At 55.5% G+C, this 23675-nt stretch overlaps 8 protein-coding genes across 8 annotated transcripts; 3 read left to right on the top strand and 5 right to left on the bottom strand.

Moving 5' to 3' along the window:
- Nucleotides 1-54: 54 nt before the first annotated feature.
- Nucleotides 55-1204, top strand: ACRALDRAFT_207241 (uncharacterized protein; the record flags this gene model as incomplete). Its single annotated transcript, XM_071022194.1, has 10 exons — nucleotides 55-73; nucleotides 151-204; nucleotides 234-249; nucleotides 314-330; nucleotides 367-441; nucleotides 477-564; nucleotides 610-632; nucleotides 691-819; nucleotides 868-901; nucleotides 1171-1204. 10 exons carry the CDS (start codon nucleotides 55-57, stop codon nucleotides 1202-1204), a joined length of 489 nt encoding a protein of 162 aa, XP_070877042.1.
- Nucleotides 1205-1287: 83 nt separating this feature from the next.
- ACRALDRAFT_1080026 (uncharacterized protein) lies at nucleotides 1288-4093 on the bottom strand. The gene has a single exon (XM_071018972.1). The coding sequence runs from the start codon at nucleotides 3959-3961 to the stop codon at nucleotides 1310-1312; it is 2652 nt and encodes an 883-aa protein (XP_070877041.1). The 5' UTR covers nucleotides 3962-4093; the 3' UTR covers nucleotides 1288-1309.
- A 2827-nt stretch (nucleotides 4094-6920) lies between these two features.
- On the bottom strand, nucleotides 6921-8869 carry ACRALDRAFT_1068469 (uncharacterized protein; the record flags this gene model as incomplete). The annotated part of the gene is made up of 6 exons (XM_071017572.1): nucleotides 6921-7224; nucleotides 7362-7382; nucleotides 7563-7587; nucleotides 7645-7740; nucleotides 7917-8037; nucleotides 8162-8869. The coding sequence occupies 6 exons, from the start codon at nucleotides 8867-8869 to the stop codon at nucleotides 6921-6923; spliced, it is 1275 nt and encodes a 424-aa protein (XP_070877040.1).
- A 467-nt stretch (nucleotides 8870-9336) lies between these two features.
- ACRALDRAFT_2017059 (uncharacterized protein) lies at nucleotides 9337-10687 on the top strand (the record flags this gene model as incomplete). Its single annotated transcript, XM_071019868.1, has 11 exons — nucleotides 9337-9486; nucleotides 9547-9617; nucleotides 9644-9735; nucleotides 9798-9813; nucleotides 9849-9902; nucleotides 9965-10005; nucleotides 10071-10206; nucleotides 10255-10279; nucleotides 10311-10453; nucleotides 10481-10634; nucleotides 10679-10687. The coding sequence occupies 11 exons, from the start codon at nucleotides 9337-9339 to the stop codon at nucleotides 10685-10687; spliced, it is 891 nt and encodes a 296-aa protein (XP_070877039.1).
- Nucleotides 10252-12093, bottom strand: ACRALDRAFT_1092086 (uncharacterized protein). Its single transcript, XM_071019595.1, has 2 exons — nucleotides 10859-12093; nucleotides 10252-10772 (listed from the first exon to the last, which is right to left on the bottom strand). The coding sequence occupies exons 1-2, from the start codon at nucleotides 12059-12061 to the stop codon at nucleotides 10719-10721; spliced, it is 1257 nt and encodes a 418-aa protein (XP_070877038.1). The 5' UTR covers nucleotides 12062-12093; the 3' UTR covers nucleotides 10252-10718.
- Nucleotides 12094-16075: 3982 nt separating this feature from the next.
- On the top strand, nucleotides 16076-18341 carry ACRALDRAFT_1068467 (uncharacterized protein; the record flags this gene model as incomplete). Its single annotated transcript, XM_071017571.1, has 2 exons — nucleotides 16076-17080; nucleotides 17139-18341. The coding sequence occupies 2 exons, from the start codon at nucleotides 16076-16078 to the stop codon at nucleotides 18339-18341; spliced, it is 2208 nt and encodes a 735-aa protein (XP_070877037.1).
- Nucleotides 18342-19754: 1413 nt separating this feature from the next.
- ACRALDRAFT_2025693 (uncharacterized protein) lies at nucleotides 19755-20156 on the bottom strand (the record flags this gene model as incomplete). Its single annotated transcript, XM_071020339.1, has 2 exons — nucleotides 19755-19759; nucleotides 19823-20156. The coding sequence occupies 2 exons, from the start codon at nucleotides 20154-20156 to the stop codon at nucleotides 19755-19757; spliced, it is 339 nt and encodes a 112-aa protein (XP_070877036.1).
- Nucleotides 20157-21016: 860 nt separating this feature from the next.
- On the bottom strand, nucleotides 21017-22943 carry ACRALDRAFT_2057583 (uncharacterized protein). The gene is made up of 2 exons (XM_071021809.1): nucleotides 21472-22943; nucleotides 21017-21379 (listed from the first exon to the last, which is right to left on the bottom strand). Exons 1-2 carry the CDS (start codon nucleotides 22840-22842, stop codon nucleotides 21344-21346), a joined length of 1407 nt encoding a protein of 468 aa, XP_070877035.1. The 5' UTR covers nucleotides 22843-22943; the 3' UTR covers nucleotides 21017-21343.
- Between the last annotated feature and the right edge of the window lie 732 nt (nucleotides 22944-23675).

Here is a 23675-nt window from a genome sequence, read left to right as displayed (position 1 = left end):
AGGGGGCAGGCTATAATTAATAATAGAAGGTGTTATTCTGTATTATTTTGTGGAATGGGGGCCCTTGCCTACTGTCAGAATAGGATTAGTTTTCGAGGAGGATTCAGATCCCTCCCCGACCGCTATTTTGTACTCGGCAATCAAGGTTAGTCCCCGTCTTTACCCCCGCCCCGCTCCTCGTCCAGCGATCAACCGAAGGCTGGGGTGGGGTTAGGGACCCATGCCCCTTGTAGAAGTTGATGCTCAGGGGTGCACCCTTGCCACGGATCACAGTGTTAAAACTCTAGACTACAACACTGTATACCGACACCAGAGCCCACGTTTTCCATCGTGTGATTTAGCATCATCTTCAACGTGCATCATAAGTTTCTTCCATGTACCTGTCTGCCTTATCTAGTCAACACCACGGCCAATGGCTCGAAATAGGAGACAATCCGGAAGGTATTCAGACGACATACGTTGCACATCATATGCAGTCCGTCCAGCGAAGGATTGGAGTACGTTGTACATCAACACGCGAGCACACGGGACGACCAAGAAACATGACAGATCAGAACCAGGACCGTGATGGCAAGAGTGAATCAATTGTTTGAAATCTCAGGTTGCTAGCAATGTATCTCATCTCGGCATAGGTACAACGTAGGTACACGTGGGTACATGGGTACAGTAACGTCCTTTTTCCATTCATAGAGCGCTTGACGTTTCCTAGATCGCTTGGCCATTACCAAAGTCCCTTTTTCTCGACCAATAACGTCAGCTCAATGACCTCCACATCTACGTTGTACAACGTACCGTTTCCCTCCCGTGTTAGCACTCTGCGTGCCAAGTACGAATAGGTAATCAAACCACGCACTCCCAAAACTCCAGGCAAACCCCATGATACCCCGTGTCTTTTGCAAGCGTCAAAGTCCCAAATCCCGAAATTCGCTAGAAAACAATAACCAAGCTCTAAGACCTTGAAAAAGTCAGGATGAAAAGGAAGAAAAGGAAGAAAAGGAAGAAAAGGAAGAAAAGGAAGAAAAAGGAAGAAAAGGAAGAAAAAAGAAGAAAATAGGAAAAAAAAAAAAAACCTCCTCGTAAACCTAACCATGCTAAATGCAACAAATAGGTATAAATATACTGAAGAAGATCTAAAACGAGAAGATCAAGTCATGCTCGAATGCATGTAAGGAGGAATATGTGCCATGATGATGATCCACCATGAATGAAGCAAAAGAAAAGAAAAGAAAAGAAAAGGTAGAATGTGGTACGGTGTGGATAAGAGGATGGATCGGATAAAAAGTGGAAAAGGAGATGAGTGAAAAGGCTCCTATTTCTTGAAATAGTGCATCATATCCGGCTCGCCTCCCGCGGTCGCCATGGGCGTGTCGTGATGCATCTCGGTGTGCGGCCAATCCCAGGGCGCGGGAACCTGCGATGCGGCCATGTCAAAGTCCATCAACATCTGGCTGCCCTGCATCCAGCTCGCCTGGGCATCGACCAGGTCCGCGAGCGTCATGTGCTCGGCGCCCGACGTGGGAGCGCTCCCCAGGGCCGAGTGGTCCATGACGTGCTGGAACAGCTCGTCGGCGGCGCGCCAGTCGGTCTTGCCGCCGTCCGCCCCATCCCTCCGCGCCATGATGGGGCTGAACGCAGGATACGACGTGGGAATGTCGGACGAGGCGATCGTGTTGGCCGGCTTGCAGCCCGACGACGGCCGCAGGGCCTCCGAGGGGCTGATGTAGGAAGGGGGCTCCACCACCGTCGTGGTCGCCGTGCTCAGGCTGTCCGTGTCGCGTCCCCCGCCGCCGCCGCCAATGGCCGGCGTGCGCGAGGGGGAGAGGGAGCCGTGCCGAGGCGACGCCCCGGAGGAGGCCGACGAGGATAGGCTGGCGGTCTGGCTGTGGCCGCCGGGGTGGCCGGCAAAGGCGCGGACGACCGCCTTGAGGTGCTTCTTGACGACGCGGATGGAGCTGCCCGAGTTGAGGAACTCGGACTTGGCCATGCCGTGCAGGCGGTGGGCCAGCTGGCTCAGCTTGTCCTCGTAGATCTGGAGGAACTGGGGCTCCATGAGGATGGCGCCGGCCTTCTTCTGGGCGTGGATGAACGACATGGCACGCGCGCACGAGTCGAGGGCCAGGCTGTAAATGTCCGGGAACGCGTTGCGCGCCTGGGAGGTCACGATGAGGGGTTCCTGGCCCGGCTCGCAGGCCGCGTCGAAGATGCCGACGAGCTCCGAAGCCGACATGATGAACCGCTCAATCGTCTCGGCGTTGACATTCACCGGTTCCATTGGGGGAGGGGCGCCGGGGATGACGGCCGGGAACAGCAGGTGGATGGCGACGGTGTGGTAGACGGCAAGGACCAGAGACCGGGACGGCTGGTGAGGCACCTGGCGGTTCAGGAGGTGGATGCTCTCCATGAGGACGCGGTAGACCTCGCGGCAGACGCAGGCCATGTCCTGGGGGCTGCTGCCCTGCTGGATGCGCTGCAGGGCGAGGAGCGGGGCCTCCTGCCAAAAGTTGGTGCTGACGGGCTCGTTGGGGTCGGACTCTTGCGGGTAGAGGGCGTAGATGTAGGCGGTGATGGAGGCGATGTGTGCAAGGGGCCACATCTCCTTGATCACGGCCTTTTGCCTCTGGAGGGTGGAGAAGTTGTCCGACACCTCGTCCAGGCGCATCAGGACGGAGCTGGTCTCGTCGACGGGGAGGAAGATGGAAGTCAGGCTGGTGGGGAGCAGGGCAGAGAAGTTGTTGCCGATCTGCATAAAGGTCCAGAGGGTGCAGGTATAGGTCGTCCAGTAGAGGTAGGCGACCACCTCCTTCTCCACTTCGAAGACGTCGATGCCGTTGATGCGGCTCGTGGCCATGGGCACGGCGCCGGACGAGTAGAGGTCCTTGAGCTCGGTCGCCAGCTTGGAGGCGAGGCCGATGTAGCAGGTGGCACGGCGGACGTGGTACTGGCAGAGGGCGTTCCAGCCCATGAGCATGAGGGCCTGGGCGGTGGAGATGGCGAGGGGGGCGGCACCGGCCGGGTTGGGCTGGCCGGCGCGGGTAGGGAAAGAGCGGGACTGGAGCTGGGCGGCGGCCCAGCGAATCATGACATGTCCACGTGCCACGGAGACGTCGTCGCCAATGGAGAAGGAGGCGTCGGCGAGGATGACGGCGAGGAGGACGTCGTCGTGGGTGCCGTCGCGAAGCTCGCGGAGAAGAAGGGTCTTGGAGACGAGGAAGGACAGGGGGTGGACACTGTACCAGACATCGATCATCTGGGTGATCTGGCGCTGGCCGAGCTCGGCGAGGGGGCTGGGTCCCGGCCGCGAAGGGTCGAACATGGTCTGGGTGGTGTCGTTGGCGAGTCCGGTGAGGAAGAAGCGGCCGCCGCCCTGGTCCATGAAGAGGGAGCCCAGACCGCCAAACTTATCCACCACCAGACCGACGAGGTCCTGGGTGAGCAAGCTGAGGATGCCGGTGTACTTGACGTTGCGAAGGGTGAACTTGGTCTGCACGACGTGCTCGGAGCGGTCCTGGAGGTTGGCCTGCACGGTCTGGTGGAAGGTGGCTATCCTCTCTCGCCACGGGTTCTGCTTGATGCCGGCATGGCCGGCTTCTGTAAAGTTGTCGTTCCACATCTGGACGAGGAGGCTGGCGACGGTCTCGGGGTTCTCGGGGGGCGCGAGGCCCGAGGCGCTGTCGAGGTGGTTGGGCTCCTCGAGGATGACGCCGGGGGGTGTCGAGCTGGGAGAACCGGCCGTAGAGGACCGCTGCCTCTGCGGGCTGGAGAAGCCCGGGAGGCCATTGTCGGATCGGGGGCTTTCTTGGGAGAGGGTTCGTGCCTTGGTGGGTCTCGAGTCCCAGTCGTACACGCAGTCGACGTTTTGCTTCTTGCAGGCCTCGCAGATGGTACCGTTGCTGCACTTGATCTTGCGAGCCCGGCAAAAGCTGCAGCTCTTGCGGAGCGGATGCCTGGAGGCGAGAGACATTGTGGGCTGGGGAAAGGGGAGGAAGTGGGGTGGAGGGGGAGAGAGAACCGAGCGACGAAAGACGAACGGTCTCACTTCCTAGACTCTTTAGGCGAGACTGGAGTCCACGATCTGCTGTCTAGTCGTATATCGGCGAGAGGTTCTCATGCGTATACGAAGGCGCAGAGAGAAGTGAGGAGTCTGGTGACGTGGTGAGAAGGCGAGAGAGCGTAGGGTGGCAGAGAGGAATATGTATTCTGATGGATGAAAAGAGGAGAGAGTAAGTGCAGAATTGGATATTTCTGTTGTCCTAGGTTCAGCCTCTTTGCTATAAAAGTTCGAATTGTAGTGGAAGGGTGAGTGAGTGGCCTCGAGTTCCCGTGAACGGCGGCAGTCCATGATCCCTTATACTTGAAAGCTATGTCAGGTACCTTGGGGAGAAGGTGCGAGGGTAGAGCACTGTGACAGGGGTCAGGGAACTTGGAAGAAAATGAAGGGGGGGGTGGGGTGGAAGACGGCCAGAGAGCTCGTGGTGGGGTGTGGATATACTCGAGGCGGGGGTGGCGTGTTTTTAGAAGCGACAACCCAGGGGTGTGAATTATCGCGCAGGGAAGGTACATGCAATGGCCATATTATGGCCTCTGCGTCCAGAGTGGGGCGCCGTTCTGAGCAGTGAAAGGGTACGTACTCCTGCAATGTGGGATTAGAGGACCCCCTCTTGTCCCTCTTGTCAGCCTCAGAGGCCTATTACCCAGGTACCTACCTACTAAGGAACTCGTTACGATCCTCGTGGTGATGGCTTCGCAGTCAATGTAACCTTGGGCCTTTGGTTGACCCGACCCAGGGCTCCAGTTTTACTAGTACCTGCCTCGTTTTTCTTCCCTACTACATACAACGTACGTTTCCGCCCAACTCCTCACCGTTCTGCCTTGTTGTTTCTATCCGTTATGGCCGCCGTCTAGGTACGTAATCATTTCTCTCACTCTCTGTCTGTCGCCCGCTCTTCAACTCCTAGCCAAGTGCTCTGAATTGCCTGCCCCACAGCTTAATGGAATGCAACCGTTGGCATTACGTGAACGTCGCGCTCCCTCGACGGCTCCGGTGTATCATCGTCATTGCATGTCGTCCCAAATCCTAAAGGACTCGAGATGCCTGCGACTGCAGTCTCAGCGATAATAAGCTACGTAAAGTATGCTAAATGGAACTTCCCAGGACCCAAGAGTCGACAACGGATGGGCCAGGATCCTGTCACCACAGAGTATCCTCCCCATCTGAGACCGGACCCAGCCTGTTTGACCTTTTTTTGGAATCACCATCAGCTCAATGTCCGTATATCTGCATACCTGGGAGATTTGGCCATTCCCTTGATAAGATACACCGACTCCTTCGAACAGCTCGGCGAGAGGTCACCTCGCACAGCATCCAATGGGCGTCCTGGCCTGGCGTCAAGTATGTAAGCTCAGCAAAACAACCTGGCCTGCCCCTTGTATGCCTTCTTAGGAGCAGATCATCTCCCGAATTGAAAAACATGTCTCTGATTCTCTACTGCTTGTACTATCTTCACCTCACCTCCATCATCGCATCCTTCGCGTGGTCTAACCTTCCCCCCAGCTCTTCTCTCCGTCTACAAAATGTAACCCTATTTTAGCATTTTGCTACTTTCCCATGTGGGAGGATGGGATGATCTCGTGAGAAGTGGGGAGTTTTACCCCTGGACCTCTCGTCAACGCGCAGTTTATTACGCACCGAGTGATCGACTTCCTATTCTGCCTGATCTGCATTACATGCCCGGAAGCCCCAGACCTTGCTCATTTTCCATTTTCGGCCACCACGTTGCGAGTTGTTACTATCTCCACGGGCAGACAGCCGCAATCTTTCGGACATCATACTAATCATCAGGAGCATCATGTGCAGGGAACTAGCTACTGGCATGACCATCTATGTGTTGGGTATATGTCGGGCATCGTAGTCGAGCCCTTCTCTTGCACTTGTCCGTGTGCGTCCATCTCCCATGATAGTAATCCGACCCAGATGGCGAAGATATCAAACCGTAGGTGGCTTTCAAACTTGATGCCCATGTTACTTCGTGATGCAGCATTCCATGAGATGAGACATACACTCCGTGGTGCGTGCCTTTCAGCTTCCTCGTACATTTCTTCATCTGGGTTATGACGGGACCAGGACGACGAGAAGCACAGCCATTGATTACATGGCCGAGAAAGCTCGCGTTATTGCCCAAGCCTACTTTGGAAATGGAAATAAGCAGCAAGGCAAACCGGACCCTAGGCTGATCACTTCTTGCGAGCCAGCCCCGATTCTCGCGGATCAATGTAATACAGCGTCATATTCTGGAACAATGTCTTGTGTAATTCGACTCTCGACTCTGGCCAGGATGTCGTTGCATGCACGTCAGACGGAAAAGAAATATAGAAAAAAAAATAGATCCCACGTGTATTGAATCAAAATCCCAAGGCTGAATGTCTAAAGAAACAAAAATACCCGAATGTGTGGATAGAAGAAAATGCTTCCCGCTCACGCCCCTGCCCCTCCTTTCGGCGAGAACATGATTACATATTGATGATCGTCAGCAGCTCATATGCCTTGCCAGACTGTCCAAGTCGAAGATCTCAATTAAGGTACCCACCCCGTTTACTCTTCGCCTTTTCCCGATCCTTTTTCGGACGCTAATTTTGTCCTCGAAATAGCACCCACGCGATCTCCTTCCCCACTCTGCTTCCTCCAGGAACAGCCAGGAAGCACCCGTAAGCACGGGTCCTGCGCGGATAACCAGGACGACAATATGGCCCTGGTAGTGCAATACAGTACGGACGAGCTTCCTCTCCCGGAGCCACCGCCGGACGTCATGTCATTCGCCCCAGTCAGAGGAAGGAATGGCATGGACTACCGGGCCTGGCCGTCGTCATCATTGCCGTCGTTGTCATCGTGGAATGTAAAAAGTAAGTCAGTTTTTTCGCATGTCTTACTTGGAAACCATGGCGGCAGTGCCCAGAGCATCGACAGTGGGCTGGTAACCATACAGCCACTGGAGATACCAGAGCCAGGTCGAAGCGGGCAGGAAGGCGTACACGAGCCAGCGGAGCAGCTTGCCAATGCCGTAGGGCAAGATGGCGCCGTGCAAAAGAATGAAGCGGAAGCTGAACTTGACCACGTCCTGAGCCCGCTTCCCCCGCATATCGCTGTACTCGGTCAGAAACGGCGCGGCGTTGTCCAGCGACTCGCGGTTCGCCTGGATCAGATTAGCGAGCACAGCGGCATCCTCGATCCTGTTTGCCTCGAGTTAGTTTCTTTCCTTCCTTGTTTCTTTTCGTCATCGTCTAGAAAAGCACATTCTCGCAAAGGCCCCATCACGACGTGCATAACTCTGCTTCCTGGTGTTCCGTTTGGGGTTGAGACCACTTACGCCATGTTTCCGCCCTGGCCACTAATCGCGAGTTTCAGTCAGCAAGTGCCGATGCTAGGAAAAAAGAGTGTGGCTGTGCGGAGAGCACTCCGACGAAACAGGGCCCACAGGTTCGGAGGTACAAGTAGCAAAGCCACTTGATCCAAATGCGTCCCTGACGTAATGCTGGCCGCCCCACCTCTCAGGGAACGTGTGACTTACAAGGCTGAGGACATGGAATGCGCAGCTGCCGTAACCCGTTAGTCGCGTCGCCTTACGGTGTAGGAATAGGAAATCTTCTTACCATCACCCATGAGGCAGACTCTGCCTCGTGACATGGACGGAAACTCGGTTTCCTGGAAGACATTGGACGCAAGGATGCGCTGGTTCTTGCTAACCACTACCGGAACGGAGCGGGTTTTGGGCCTATGTAAGCACGGCGTTCAATTGTCCCAGAGCGGAATCCGGGGGCGGGGGAAAAAAAGGTCCGGTCCCAGTGAGGCGGGGGAAAAAGGGACGGGGGGTGCTTTTGCATGTGTGGCATGTGTGGCTTGACAGTAGGCTGATGATACGTACATTCACCCATTTTACCGCTTTCCGCGAAGGGATGGAACCCCTCTCCGTAGACCTTGTTGATGGTGTCTTCTGTGCAATTGGCCCACACGGATCGATCGGTGGGAACCGCATCGTCGGTTTTCTGTTCTAAAATTAGACCTGACACAAGCTCTGCGTCCAGCCACGGAGATGAAGCTGGGCTGCTAACCACAACACCGTGAAAAAGGGGAAAACGGAACAACACAAAACACAGAATTGCTACTTACGGCAACACCAATGAACCACTGGCTGTTGTTGTGGCAGGGCCAAGTGGTGAGTGTGGCATGGTCGTAGAGCATCCAGTTGGCCACGCCCAGGTGTTCGGAGCCGAGGTTGGCCAGGGGTTCCGTGATGCCGCTCATGTGCACGCGGCCGGTAAACTTAATGGTATTCGCCTCCTTCATGCCTTCGTCCCTGGCAAGGCATCGGCGGACGACGGAGCGGATTCCGTCGGCACCGACGACGATGTTGGCCCGGTACTCCTTGCCCGAGTCGAGAATGACGCGGACGCCCGGCTCGCTGGGGTTGTCGATCACGTCGACGACCTTGGCGCCGTACTGGACAAACTCCTCGCCGCCGGCGGCCTCGTGGAGCAGGCGCTGGAAGTGGTGCCTCTCCATGGCCATGACCGGGTAGCCGAACTTGGCTTCGCAGGGGGTCCAGTCGAGGGTGTTCCACTGCGAGTCGTTGCGCCAGATCTGGACCTTGCGGAGCTTCTGCCCCGCGGCCAAGACTTTCTCGTAGATGCCCAGCTGGTCGAGCATGCGCAGACCGTTTGGTGCCAGGGAGATGCCGGCACCTACCGGAGTGTGTGTATTGGACCGCTCGAGGACGATGCAGGGAATATCGAGGCGTTGGAGAATGGCGGCGAGGGTGAGGCCTCCGATGCCTCCGCCCACGATGAGGACCTGAGTGTCGACCGGTGAACTTGTCATTGTGATGCTGTGATCTGTGATGATGAAGGGACAGGACAGAGAAGGGGATTGGGGGTCGGTGGTAGCTCGAAGGTATGCAGACGGATAAGAAACGGACGAGGTACAAGGCTCGCTGGACTAGAATGTAAGGAGGATATGAACAAAATCAGTTGGAAAAGAAAAATAACAGGAAAGAAAAGTCTATAGGCTGATGCAATGGTCAAGAGCGACTCGGAGGACACACGTTTCGGACTTGGCTGATGGAAGAGGGTATAAGTATTGACTACAGGACATCGTCAAGAACGTTCCCGTGCACCAGCCAGTTAGTCGCGCAAAAGCCTGTCGCGGGTTCCGGGCGGCGACCGTCAAGTCCGTCCGTCCTCGGAGGTGCACCCACAGGACACGGGCGTCCCCGTCGGCCGCCCAGCAACGGAACCGATCCATGGCACGACACAGCACTAAAAATAATAGGGCAAAGTGAGAGAAAGATGTCAACACCAGCCGCGGTGAATCCGAACCGGGTGCAGTCAGTAACAAAATGGACCATGGAGCTCGAGTTTACGCATCATTCTGTTTGTGGAGCCGTTGATGTTCGACCGACCCGGAGAGGGATGGACGGCACAGGCACAGCCTTGCCAGTCTCGAAGGTTTAACAGTATAACATGGACAACAAGCCGAAAAAGTTCGGCTGATATCAGTCGACTCCGTCGGCACATGAGGCCATTGGCGCCGGGGCCCTTTCCCCGGTAGTCAACGCCGCCGATGGAGGGTGAAACCGACGCCATCCGGGGTGAGGCACGGGGAGTGGTCCGCTGATCGATCAATCCATGGACGACCAGGGTTCTTCATGATCATCCTGCCAAACCTTTGCACGAGGAAGGTCGCCTGTGGAGGGTATTTACTGTAATGCGGTACGACGGATTCTGTAGGGCAGGCAAAAATGCCCGAGTCGTGCATGACGAGAGGTTGGAAAACGGCTCTTTCAGACCAAATGGACGAGAGTAGAGCAAAGCGATAATTCCACCAGCCGGCGGCCACGCTGGACCGCACCGATGTCGTGTATACGAAGTAGTCAAATGGAGAGGAGCCCGAAACAATAGTAGACGACGTGATGAGCAAATGCGCGCAATTGACGCGATTCCGGACCTTAGCAAGAGGTGCACAGACTATAAAATACTTACAACGTAATAATCTTATGTAAGATGCCACGTGGACAACCCAGCCAATAATGTCTTCTCTTTCTTATTCTTGTTTTTCCTTTCTGAAATTGCTGACAGCGACGAGCTTCATACAACGTACGAATTCGCGACAACAGAATTCTCACCCAGCCATGGAACAGGTGCCGCTGCTTCGCTGCTGTGTCGCCTCAAATGACATGCTATGCTCTGACTATGATGGCCAACTAGGCCCGCAAGAACGCATTTCTTCTATGTGAAGAGATACGGGAGCATGCGAGGGACAGATCAAGACGAGACTCCTGGGCGCCGACCAGCCAACGAAAGAAACGAAAAAGCGAGTCAACGATTCGGAATATCCATATTTGAACGAACATGGTAATATTACACAGAACTGGCTAGCTCATAATGCTACTCTCTCTATGCTGATGTACCGCGCAAATGCTTGACCCAATAGTCTAAAGCTCCCAAAAGATGCCAACGAGGAAAGAAACCAACCATCTATCATGTGTACTGCTTCGCTTTACGCCCGCTGCGCGCCATACATCCCGGACAAGTCCTGCCCCTGTCTAGGCTGGGGGAACCTGGGGGCGTCGGGCTCATCACCCATAGTGGGAATGGAAAAATGCAAAAGAAAAGGGGACAAATCATCAAGATGCAATGACGGCATGTGCCTGCCGATCGTCGCCTTGTGCTTAGCACTTGGGCCACTTGATCTCAGCAAGGCCAACCTTGAGGTTCTCAAAGTCCTGAGAGGAAGTGTTAGCCACGTTTACCCAAGGAAAAAAACAAAGAGAAGGGCAAGAGAATTTGGCAGTGAAGGGAGAAAACGTACAAAAATGATCTGCTTGTCCTTGAGGAACTGGTCACCGAAGGAGCCGAGGAACTTGTCGCCATCAGAAGTGACGCGGGCGTTCAGGACGCAAGTGCCGTCCTCCAGCTGGTCGATGTAGTGCTTGGCAGGGACCTTCCAGACCTTGTCGTGGCCGACGAACTGGTACTTGACGGGGGGGTACGAGTTGATCTTCTCGCAGCTGACCGAGTAGAGCTGCTGCTCGCCGTTGTTGACGGCGGTGGGGTCATCAAGGTGCAGCTCCTCGCCGCCGACGATCTGGATCAGCTTGTTATAGGCGTTCTGGGTCAGGGGGATACCGCGGCCAAAGGTGGCGTGGTTGAAGACGGCGCCCTTGCCGGAGTTCTCGGAGGTGGCGACGGTGGGCTGGAGCTCGTCGCCGATCCAGAGGTCCTGGAGGGGCGTGGCCCAGTAGTTCAGGAAGGGGGGGTCCCAGATGTAGCTGATCTCGTTGATGTCGGGGAAGACGACGTTGTCGTACCAGAAGACCTTGCCCTTGACGAGGTCCTTGCGGTAGCCGCCCCAGGACTGGATGGCGTCGTTTCCGCCGCAGGCGGCAATCTTGCCCTCGTCGTAGCACCAGACGTAGCCGACGAGGGGCTCCTTCCAGAGGCCCTGCTTGTACTGCTGGTAAAAGGTGGCGTCGTACGAGTCGTCCTGGCCGGGCAGGGTGGGCGACATGCCGAAGACGACGGTGAAGGGGAGGAAGAACTGGGTCATGTCGAACATGGTGTCGGAGAACTGGTTGATGACGGGCGACCGGACGGGGCCGAGCTGGACCGAGTCGATGCCGTGGTCGACGGTCGACGGCTCGGTGAAGAAGAAGTGGTTGGGGAACCACTGCTGGCGGGGGTACACGTCGGTCACGTTGACGAATGTGCTCGAGTTGCGGGGGTCGTAGGTGGCCATCATGTCCGACATGCAGAGCTCGCGGTCCCACTGGCCGTAGCAGCGGGGGGTCTGGATGAAGTTGTTCGCCCAGGTCCAGTCGAGGAAGACGGTCACCTCCTGCCCGGGGACACCAAGCTCGACGGTCGCAAGGTTGCCAAAGGGAGTATAGTCCACAGGCATGTCCCAGCGGTCGGCGGCGACGGGGCCCTGACGGGTCTCGAGGGGCCGGGCCACGGCCGCCTCAGCCGAGCCGGCTAGCAGAGGCAGAAGCACCGAGAGCTTGAGCGAGTTCATGATGACGGTTTTGTTGAACAAACTGAATAAGGAAAAGAAAAAAGAAAAAAAGAAAAAAGAAAAAAGGGAAAGAGAGGAAGGTTAGTTGGATTTTCTAACCCCGAGTCTCACTCTTGAGAACGTATTAGAGTGACGATGGGGGAGAGGAGGAGGGTGTTGGGAGTGAGAGAGAGGGTGTGTGTGATGATGAGTTTCTTCCCCAAGTGTATTGATTGCGACCATGGCCTGCTTTTATCATCTTGTTGATAAACTGCCCAAAGGCTGGGCTGCTTGGTGCGAAGCTCTAGTGCCTCTCCGCTTCCGTCCTCCTACGGAATCATAGGCGGGAGCGCATACGGAACTTGGCATCGCAGGCTAGGGCCCTGGCTCACCTTGCGCGTACACCGGACGCCACGATAGAGCGCTGTGGACTACCCGCACCCGCAATCTTGCACTCGGAGTCCGCGGTGGCTCTTGTGCAAGTGGATGCATCCTTTTCTGGTGTTCTTTCGTCGCAACTCGGGATTTCACCGCGCGTACATACATAAGTAATGATGAGAGGATCAATTGGGATTTCCGTGGGTAGACTATAGTTTCGGATTATAGCCACAGACTTCTTTCGCCAAGGTCGACTCAAGCTCGATTGTCATGGCAGAGATCGTAGGGGTTCCCAGGGGGATCCAATTATCGGCACGAAGAGCGTTCCTGTCCTGGCCTAGCTCCCGTCCAACGGCGGTCCTCGTGGAGTCGCGTCCTCGTGGGAGATTCCGTGTCGCCCTTTTGATTGGTTCAGGCGGATAGCGGACCCTCCCTGTTTACCCACTGTATGAAGTACACTACAACGCAACGGTATACCATAGCCCTGTTGATTCTTCATCATGTCATGGACACCTATAAGGACTCTCATTATCTCCTTCGCATTAAAAGCGTTCATAGATTCCCTCTGTGAATTAGAAAACTAATCAGAGCTAGTGGGTTATAAGGATATGTAGAGATACAGCGCAATGAGGTGTAGCGCCGTACATAAGGTACATCGTACTGTACTGAGGGTACGTTCTTCGGAACGACGTCTGTGCGACATGGTCAGTGCGTTCAACAATTTGTCTGTCTCAAGGCCAAAGTCCCTATTCCAATTCAGTATTCGTACCTTAAAATACAAACGTATAATGTAATCACCACCTACCGACGACATATACACACCTCAACATCTGGGCATTTATCGTGTACGACGTGGCAGACAACCAATATCCCTCCTTAGTCATGGCCTCGGTACGAGGACATTTCATCCATAGGTCATCGTCTTGTTCTATCGCTTCTCGCTCTCAACTGTCGATCAAAGCTCGGCATCGAACCCCATGTTCTGCAATACGTTGTACATTCCCTGCCATTGACGTCCACCACGAGAAAGACTATTTTTGAAACCACGTTTCTTTGAGTGTAAGCTTAGTAAACTTAGTAAACTCCATGATGAATGACTATGATCTCCTGGCCATTGTTATGATCTGCAACTACCTAGTTGAATCGTTGCTGTGCCTCACACGGACATACACTCACACGTGGGCTGTGGTAGTGCTAGGGTGCTCAGGGGTCAAGGCTGTAATTAGAATGTCTACTTCGAATTTTGACATGAGTTGCAATGGCTCTGAAATTCAATAAACCGAGACAAGTTGTTGATCAACATCTTGATGTGAAGGTTCCGCTGGCAAAATCATTCTACTCTATATAGTTCCGTTTTGCGAATCCGTCAATGTCCAAACGGCGTCCATTTGTTACGCTGCTGTACCGTTTACATAAGTTGTACAGTAGGCAGCACCGTCTTGACATTCGCCCAATCAGAGATTTCTGAGAGCTGTCTCCACAATTCAAAGCCTCTCCAAACTTAGTAACTGATGAAACAAGTGACCTCAGAGAAAGTACCGCCCTACACGAACGCTACTCGGCCCGTCCATAGGCGGAACAGCTAGTGCACAGACCATCCGCACACCTCAGCATCTTACCTAAGCACCCAGCTCGAATTCACAACTTCGTCCCAATGATCCGAGGCAACTCCAAAATCACCACCAAACAACTTTTTCGCATCAATTCGAGCGGGCACTAAAGACTGCACATCGTCTCAAGCCACTTGATCACCCTTTCTTACTGCTTTTCCTCTTTCGTCAGTTATATATTATGGTATCTGACTAAGTGTGGAGGGCACAGTCCGCCTTCAGCCACCTCCGAGCTGGTCCCATATGCTGTCCTCTTCTCTTCGGAGGAGCTCCTATGTGCCGACGGAGATCTCTGCGAGATTGGCACGGGCCCACAGCGGGAATGCAAGCTTGGACAGAAACGGTATAACGTAATCAGCCTTATCCCGAGAATAGTAGCGAAAACCGCCACCCCCTGGGACTCGACTCGGCCCCGAGTTCCGGAAGCTTGGTTTGCTTTTCCACCTCCCCTGAAGCTACCATATTCTCCGCATTGCTGTCTATCACTGTCTTCCTAGGCCTCTCTCCGTGTCTGTCATGGCCTCGAGATATTCTCCATCCATATGTACTTCGTACGCCGGATTACTAAACTGATCAGACAAGGTTAGAGAAAAGCATCTGGGTAGTGCTCCGAGAGAGCTCTATTCGCGGCCGCTCACCCACGGAGTATCAACAACAAGACCTACCATGATGTATGTACAACGTACGGCTACCCCGAGCAGACCGACTCGGCCGTTGTTACACTCTAAGCGGGCATCTGAAGCGATGGTGAACGGTTCTACCACACGACCACCTAACACGCTCGACTGCCCCCGTGCGTCTTGATCAAATCATGCCATGAATTAGTAGCTCATCTGCTTGGGGGTCCATGATAGGCCCCACCAGGCACATCTACCAAGACCTTCCGACCGTCTAGAGAGGAAGAGGACGCTTACTACCTTGGGCTCGCTCTGCCCATCACAGCTGCACGGACGCTTGACCGAAACGCATCTCTCGTCTTGGGCCCCTTGCATACGCACCCCCCGTCTACGTTGCATCATCGTCTGCGTGTCGATCAACCACGAAGCACGCGATCTCGAAAGTCATCACCATGCTCTTATCAGTGGCTCCATAACCCCCAAGAGGTCCATGCCAGTGCAATGCTATGCCAATACTCAGAGCGAGATTGGTTAGACCGGCTAGACGGCATGCAAAGCTACCTTAGGGCACGATCACCCTATCCCGTGCCAACAGTTCTACGCTACCTCTACCCGTCTGCCCGTAGAGAGACAGCGTTTCTTAGACTCGTATCTCGCTCGAGATGGCAAGGCTGGCGCGTTGCTTGTGGCCGATTAGCCCCGACCGCTTGCCTCAAGCCGTCTCTCGTGGCTCTCCACCCCCCTGTCTCTGCCTACCAGTCTCCATCTCACCCGTGCCCAACTTTCATCGACTGAGTGGCCAAGCGGCCATGGCGAAGCCGAGCTTGTTTTGCCACAATTTGCCTCCTCGCCCCTCGGGTCATCACGTTTTCGAACAGGCTAACCTTAATGTTGGCTTTTGTTTTGGCCGCCTCGTGGCTTTGTTTTGAACCCAGGTGGAAAAGAGGGAGCAGTTTGATATAAGACCTCGAAAGCGGGATGGGTACCCTGTATCCTCCCTCTCTCGTTTGTTTCTCCTTTCATCAAGAGGCAGGTCCCCCAGAATTTCCCTTTCCCATCCTCTTCATATCACGGGCTCGATCTCTTGTCGGACGAATACGGCAAGGCAGTCTGAACGAACTGGGTTCGCTTACATAGCACGCGGTACCGAAGACCCTCCCACCCCTGGCATGCCCAGCCTGTTTTCAGTTACTTTCCACCCCATTCTTGGTTGCAGCTTTTTTTTTACTCCTATTTTTTTGTTGTTTTGTTCTTGGCCTCCGTCGTTGCTCCACACCAAGTCAGCTTTTCTCATCCTTCCCGTTCCCTCCCAGCCCTGTCTCCCGTCTCCCGTCGAAAGTACAGTGAGAAAAGTTCGAGAGAGCTCGATCAGCACCTGTCGCCGTTGAAGTTTGTCGAACAAGCAATACTCAATACATTGCAGGCCAACCATGGAGGTCATCACGCAGCTCCAAGGACCTGAATACTCCCATCTCACCCCCTTATTCATCGTCCATGCCATCTCAGGACTCGCCATTCCCTTTCTTTACCTCCACCCCCTGAGCGAAGATGACGAGAGGCCAGTGTACGGTATCTCGAGCCCGATGCACTGTGCCGATGTCGACGATTTCGTCTTCCCCTCGAAGCTCAGGGGCTTGTCCGAGTATTACGTCGAGAAGATCAGGGAGATCCAACCCTATGGGCCCTACCTACTTGCTGGGTGGTCCATGGGGGGCATGATCGCGATGGACATGGCTCACCTTCTTCAATCTCAGGGCGAGAGCATCCTCAAGGTCATCATGATCGATTCGGGCAACCCTGAAGCATTCCCGACCTTCCCCGACGAGGCCGAGAACAAGCTCTTTGCACGCATCATATTCTCCCGGGCTCTCAACCCCGTCCCCGACGCCGAGCCCCTTCCCGAATGCGACGAGACAGGGCAGCCGGATACTTTCAACGGGGTCGAGGAGTGCCTGCTCGAAGAGGACGACGACGACGACGACGACCGGCGGAGGAGCACCTGGGGCACCTTCTTCCCGGCCATGCGGTCCAATACGAGTTCCATGAGCGAGTATGAGGCGTACCCGTCCCCCTCTACTCCCGACCAAACCTGGACACCAGGAACGCCGGCCACGCTGGAGTGCAGCAGCCGACCCTATTCCGACTGCGAGTCGGTTACGGATCCGTTCGAGAACATGGATCCGTTTGCCCGTTTCCGGGAGGATAACTTCAATGACCAGATTTTCGTCAACTCGGCCGACGACGACAAGAACGACAAGGTGGCGGACGAACGCCGACTGTCATACGTCACTGTCAATCCCTTTGACAGCATGGATGTCACTGTCGTCAACCCTTTTGACAACATCGACCCCTTTGCCCGTTTCCGTGACGAAGGCCTCGAGGAGGTTGCGATGGCTCCCAAGACTAAGGAAGAGGAGGAGCGCCGCACCTCGTGCGTCACGCTCGAGCAGCTGGAGGAGACGGCCCGGCCCTTTCACAACGCATATCCCTCAGCATCGCCGGCGCCAGAGCGTCAACCCGCGTATCATGGAGGCGCACCCTCGCCGGCAGTCTTTCCTAGCCGTCGACACGGGCACTGATGAAAACCGTCGTCGCCGTCGCCAGTCTTGCTTCGTTCTCGGTACATCGAACATGACGACAACACAGGACCGCCGGCGGTCCTGTCTCTTGAGCCTGGCAGCAAATATGACCAATCATGCGGAGCCGCCTAGCCGACGCGGTTCGCACGTCAGCGTCTGTCCACCTCCCGCGCCTCGCCAGCGCCCGCAATCCTGTCTCCTCAGCCCGGCGGCGGACATGGCGGGTGGTGCAGCCGCCCGCAACCGCCGGCTTTCCTGCGTCGGCTTCCGACCGCCCCAGCCACGACTCCAACCCCCTCGCGAGCGGCCGCGGTCCTGCTTGTTCAGCCTGGCGGCCGAAATGGCCGGTGGCGTGGAGACGGAGGCGGAGCCCGATACCAGGCGACATTCACGCCTCAGCTTCTGCGTCCCGCCATCCCAGTCCGTACGACGGCCTTCCGGTCTTGCCATCACGACGACTGGGCTGCCGCAACTTACGGCCGAGGACGCTTGCGACTCGAGCTGGCTGTCGCCCCTTTCGGTCCCCGAGGACTCTTGCGACGACTCGTCGAGCTTCCTGACGGCGCTGGCGGTCCCCGAGGACAGTTACGACTCGTCGAGTTTCCTGTCGCCGCACGCGGGGGCCGAGGACCGGTACCACCGACGGCAATCGTGCATATCGGTCGCCAGCGTCGCCAGCCACCACTCGTGCATGACCATGGCGAACCTCGAGGACGGGCTGGGGCCGTTCGCCAGCCTCTGCGGCGGCGAGGGGATGGACGAGGAGGAGTTTCTGACCAACATCAAGCAGCACGTGCAAAAGGGCTTGCGGCTCATCTCCAACGTGGAGCCCGGCGAGCTCCTCCCCGTCGGGGTCAAGTCGGATTTCCCCGTGGTGCTGGTCAAGTGCCAGAAGGAGGGCGCGTGGACGAGGAGCCCCGAGCGGGACGAGCTCGACTCGGACAAGGCGCGGGCGATCCGCGAGCTGATGAAGCAGGACACGATGCTGTGGGACACGGAGCGGTTCGCCAAGTTTGAGACGATCCCTTTCAGCGGCGACCACGATACGGCTTTTGGCCCGGAGACGGTGGGCGAGCTTAGCGATATTCTGCGCCAGGCATTGGAGGATGTGGTGTAATGGAATGACTCGACATGATGGAAAGCGCTCTGCATGCATTTGATACCCGGCTTCCCCCTTTTTCTTTTCTCCGTTTTTTTCCTCTTGTTCATCTACCACCTTTTCCTTTGTTCTATTTCTTTTCTCTGTGTGGTCTTTTCATTCCTTTCCTTTTTATCTATTTTGTGTGATCTATCCTCACAATCACGCTTTGGTTTACTATTATTTACACAGGTCTCCGTGCTTCTATAGTTTGGCATCCCAGGGGGTAACAGGTGAAGAGGTGGTGGGACAGGCAGATGTACAACGTATAGCATACGTTGGCCAGTTGGAGGGACATGGAGCCGGGGCATTTTGTTTCTAGGGCCGTTTAGGTTCTCCCTTGTTGTGATGAGGGATATTTACTAGCATTACTTATTTGCATTTGCACGGCGTTGCGGTTTCTAGAGGGAAAGGGACCACTCAGCAAGCGGTGGCCAGGAGGTTATTACCCGGACTAGCATCATCAGCGATATAAGGGACAGAATGGTTACCCGTCCTACCATGTGCCCTTGCCCTTGTCCTTTTCTTTTTCTCTTTTTTTTCCTCTTTTCTGTTCTTGGCATCCAGTGCCCAACCTCGGGTAAGCACCAATCTGTAGCTCAACTATACAGTTAGGGTAGCCGAATTTGATTTCCATACCTAGGTAGCTCCAGAAGATGCATAGCTAGTCTTGCGCTACAAGGCTTCGAGGCACGTGGGCAGTTTCCGCCGTCTCCGTCCTTTTCCTCCACGGAAGGTATCCATTCTTGGCCAAGCTACCTGGCGGTCTGGAGCTAAGCTGAGCTGTCCGGCATCCGTAGCTCAAGGGGGTAGGTCGTTGCGGCAACGATCTGTTGTGAGTGGTGCGGCGTGGGGACAGTGCATGGCGACCGAGGTGGAAACATGCAGAGAAGAAGGACGGAAGATTCAGCAGTCTGGGCCAAGTGAAAAAGTCATCCACCAAGTCGAATTGCTTGGATGGGCCGCGTGAAGAAGGCACATGTTAGGAAGGTGGTACTGCGTGGCCTTGGGGAATCGTTCTTTGCATGCGGGATTTTCAGGTACGATGTGGTCTTTGATTAAAGGGGACGGCACGAGCCTTCTTGGTGGAATATGATACTGTTCCCGCGTCTGCGTAGTGTGGTGTAGCGTGTTGAAGGGTGTCGAGTTGCAGTGTCGTTTCGTCGCACGTGTCTGCGGCCAAGTCTACGGCCCCTCCTTTTGGTCCGTTGCGGTTGAGGGGACAAAAGAAAAAAAAAAGAAGGGAGGAAGAGAAAGGAGAAAAAAAAGGGGCGGGTCGTTTAGGGGGTAAAGTCGGAATATCAAGTATTCATGGCTGACCCTGGACTGTGTCTATCTAGTCTCTTCTTATGTTTTTCTCTTCATTATTATATCTCTCTTAAAACCAAGTCTCTATACTAAAGGACCCCAACGTCATTTTGTCTTATCACGTACTCTCCTGGCCAATACGATGTACGTACTGAGGTCGTGTGAGAGGTTGGGGTCTAAAGCTTCACCGGAATCATAGAAGCATCCAAAGTACACAGCTAATGTCCGGCGTGGGGGAGGGGGTGTGGTGTAGCCGTGACCATGGTAATGGTGTGGTGCGAGTGGGGGTACGTTGTATCTCAGGGGGTGTCTCGGGGGGATCTCAGGGGGTGTCTTGGGGGTGTCTCTGGGGGTGTCTTGGGGGTGTCTCTGGGGGTGTCTCGGGGGGATCTCAGGGGGTGCCTTGGGGGTGTCTCTGGAGGTGTCTCTGGGGGTGTCTTGGGGGTGTCTTGGGGGTGTCTTGGGGAAGGGAGCATGTGTGGGCATTGTATTGGTCCACCGGCAGTAGTCGTGATGTTTCGATGGTGAGGCCACAAGGGTAGCTGCTGGGCCGCACGTGTACCAGTTGATGTACTGTACTTCAACTGTGCGGACTCCTCAGACTACCTACCTCTAGGGAGGCACGCGCCTAAGGCCTTTGAGAGCCGAAAACACTAAGAGATCAAAAGAAAAGAAAAATGACACGGATCATCGTGGTCTCTTGGCATCGATGCCTACATACATATGCTTTGGTCTTGTTTCTTCCACTTGCTCTGTTTCTCATCCTATCTACGAAGATGCCGGACAGCCAAGACAAGGCCCTTCTAGATCCATATGGACCAGCTTCACCTGCGATAATGTCAAGCTATTTCAGCTCTCCCGCTTGAGACGTGCATTCATTCCTTTTCCCTGCCGACATGCCCGGTGTGCAAATCCCGTAGGATGCCATGTCTCACTGTTCTGCCCTATGAGCTGACCAAAGTCCCCCCATCGTGAACCCGATAGGCCAAAGGATTTCGAAGAGGTAGCTAATAATAACCACCATCCATCCCCGTCACCTTGGTTCTGCCGATCTTCCTGTCGGTCCCATGGAGGACGAGAATCAGACGAAATTTAGACTGCACAGCCTGACGAGTCGCATGCCGGTCGTCATGTTCACCGTGGCTTCGTACGCACTGCCAGCTGACGCGAAGGACGTTAATGCAGTGACAATCCTACCGACAGACTTTGGTACTCTTCACCGATAAATAGACAGACGGTGAAACGGTGGCCGAACTGCAGAGAAAGTCATGACGACTTCCTGGCTTCAAGATGTGACCTGTCTTGCCAACTTGAGCGGCAACGACGACACCAACTTCGTCCATGCCGTGGTGAAAAAAACTCCAATCTCATTTCCCAGTCTATCTATGTATAGGTGCTTACGCCAAGATCATGGCATAGTGAGATCACATATTACAGAATCGCTGTGGTGGTAACAATGCAAAAGTCCAATCATAAAAACAAAACTCCTATCCATCCTGACCCGGGGTTCCCTTGTCCTCGTGAGGCATTCCCAGCCCTACGGCGGTAAGGCTCGATTTGTATCAGTTTTACCGGGGTGCATCTATGGTTGACGTGCGGATATCATGATACTAATAGAAAAAGAAAAAGAAAAGAAAAAAAAGGAACGAGAGGCCATCTGTCATTGGCCTCGTCTACGCGCGCTTCGTGAGCTTTACGCGGACATCGCCCTGTTTCACAGCCGCAGTCTCACGTCAGCCGTCATCCATGCACGAGTGGAGTGGAGGCAGAGTACAACACTAAAAAGACGTTAACAACGTACCTTGAGCCAGGGGGTGCCAATCTTGTCAAAGTCGAGACTGGTAAAGTCGACCGAGTCGGGGGTCTCAGGGGTGGCCCAGGCAATGTCGTAGTCCCGGAGGATGGTGGTCAGGGCGCCGGTGACAATAATGCTGGCCATCTTCTCGCCCACGCACCGGTGGGTGCCGTAGCCAAAGGGAATGTACTTGAGTCCCGACGCGGCCTTGGTGTTGTCCGGGACCACCAGCTCCTTCGTATCCGGGTCGATCCAGCGGGTATAGTCCCACACCTCCGGGCTGGGCCAGTTGTCCGGGTCGTGGTGGGTCAGGTACGGGGCGATGGAGACGACGGCGCCCTTGGGCACCGTCAGGTCGGTGCCGGGGACTTGAATCTCCTTCTTGGCCAGGCGCAGGGTCTTGATGCCGGCGTAGTAGCGGCCCGTCTCCTTGATGCAGGCCTGCAGGACGAGGTCGCCGCGGTCGGCGCGCAGGTCGGCCTGGACGCGGGCCAGCACGTCCGGGTGGCGCAGCATGCAGACGAGGTTCCAGGCGATGGAGGCCACGGTGGACGTGTGGGCGGCGAACATGAGCACGGTGTGGTGCGACGGCATGTAGTGCTTCAGCGGCACGGTGGTCTTGTCGTGCATGGTGTAGGTGACGTAGTCGGGCGCGTCCGAGGCCTTTTCGCCGAGGAACTCGCCGCGGCGGTCGAGGAGGTCGAAGAAGATGGTCTTGAAGCGCTGGCGCGCGGCCTCGAGGCGGCGGGCCGGCGGGTGCGGCACCCAGCTGGGCAGGATGAAGGAGTAGAGGCTGCCAATGTCGGCCTCCATGTCGTGCAGAATGTCGAGCAGCTCGTCGGCGACGCCGTAAAAGTCCTCGCCCATGAGGGTGCGGACGATGATCTTGTGGGCCATGCCGGACATGGTGTCGAAGAGGGCGACGTCGTCCTGGGCGGCCATGGCGTCGGCGGTCTTCTCGGCCTCGGCGGTGGTGCAGCGGGCGGTGTACTCCTGGGCCGAGGCGCGGTTGATGTAGCGGCTGAGGGAGCCGACGAGGGTGCGCAGGTGGTCAAAGTAGCCGTCGTCGAGGATCTTGTTGATGAAGATGCCCATGCCGCCGCCGAAGGACCAGGCGTCCTCGCGGACCTCGAGGTAGGCCTTGTTGAGCTCGTTGCCGCGGAGGAAGACGTTGTAGACGGTGAGCACCTGGATGGAGAAGACGTTGCCGCACTGGGCGGTGGCGCGGTTGAGGAGCTCGATGGGCCGCATCGAGTAGGCCTCGGCGTCGCTCAGGAACGAGAGCCAGCCGTCGCCCTTGTACTTGGGGATCTTGGTCCCTGGACGCCCCAGGTAGATGGCCAAAAGGACCACCACGGCCGCGGCGATAATCCACATGGCAGCTGTCCAAGATATGTGAGAAGAAGCGGTTTGGAAAGCTGTGTTAGAAAACTATAGCGAGGGGAACAGAATTGTTCTTCGCTACTTGACACTGGGATGGAAAGGGAAAAGGAAGAAGAAAATAGAAAGACAAAAAAGAGATGGAACAGGAATGGATAAAGTGATGGGATGGACAAGGACGAGAGACAAGAAGAGAAATGTCTTCAACTTATCTGACCAGTTGGTTCACTTGTCCTGCGCTCCGCTGTAATTAGGGGAACACAGCGTCCGAGCCCTGCCACAATAAAGAATAGAACCAACAGCCTTCTGTGTCTCCATGTGGAGGCCGGGGCAACTACGGGGCGCCCACCATGTGTCTGGCCGACCGGCGGATGCAGATACGCCGGCACCGCCGGAGCCTCCGTAGGTGGACGGAGACATACTTCGTAACGCGGCCGTTGGGAACACTGTCGTGGCCAAGCCTACGTTCAAAAGCGCGATTCCGACGGCGACAGCATCGTTAGATCTATCAGTGATTCCATACCAGAGTCGGCTCGTACGATGACAGCATCAGGTCAACTGTCAGTGAGCTGGAGGGCAATGCCAGCCATGAACTGATGGAGAAATGACGGTAGCAGCACCAGCGGGCCAGGAGGAAGTGGATGGAGCCACTGCTCTACTCGCTCCGCCGGAGCACGGCAACCAGAGCGATGCGGCCAATAGAACAGATATGACAGCCAGAGAAACCTTACTAAGAGATGGTCATTCTGTCTCTGTTTTGATATTTCCTTTTTAAACGCTGCCGTCGGCTGTATCAGAGACTATTGTGGATGCGTCGCTTCTCGCTGCTT

Source organism: Sodiomyces alcalophilus (assembly GCF_042370955.1).
Source record: "Sodiomyces alcalophilus JCM 7366 unplaced genomic scaffold ACRALscaffold_2, whole genome shotgun sequence".
NCBI lineage: Eukaryota > Fungi > Ascomycota > Sordariomycetes > Glomerellales > Plectosphaerellaceae > Sodiomyces > Sodiomyces alcalophilus.
Note: the sequence above shows the minus strand (reverse complement) of the source record. Positions and strands in the feature narration are given on the sequence as shown.

Bases quoted from the DNA above. Each gene is read 5' to 3' on its own strand.
- ACRALDRAFT_1080026 (XM_071018972.1), bottom strand. From the start codon at position 3,961: ATGTCTCTCGCCTCCAGGCATCCGCTCCGCAAGAGCTGCAGCTTTTGC.
- ACRALDRAFT_1092086 (XM_071019595.1), bottom strand. From the start codon at position 12,061: ATGAACTCGCTCAAGCTCTCGGTGCTTCTGCCTCTGCTAGCCGGCTCG. The intron at 10,773-10,858 runs GTACGTTTTCTC...ACTTCCTCTCAG, and splicing joins AGGACAAGCAGATCATTTTT to GACTTTGAGAACCTCAAGGT.
- ACRALDRAFT_2057583 (XM_071021809.1), bottom strand. From the start codon at position 22,842: ATGTGGATTATCGCCGCGGCCGTGGTGGTCCTTTTGGCCATCTACCTG. The intron at 21,380-21,471 runs GTACGTTGTTAA...GCTGTGAAACAG, and splicing joins TTGGCACCCCCTGGCTCAAG to GGCGATGTCCGCGTAAAGCT.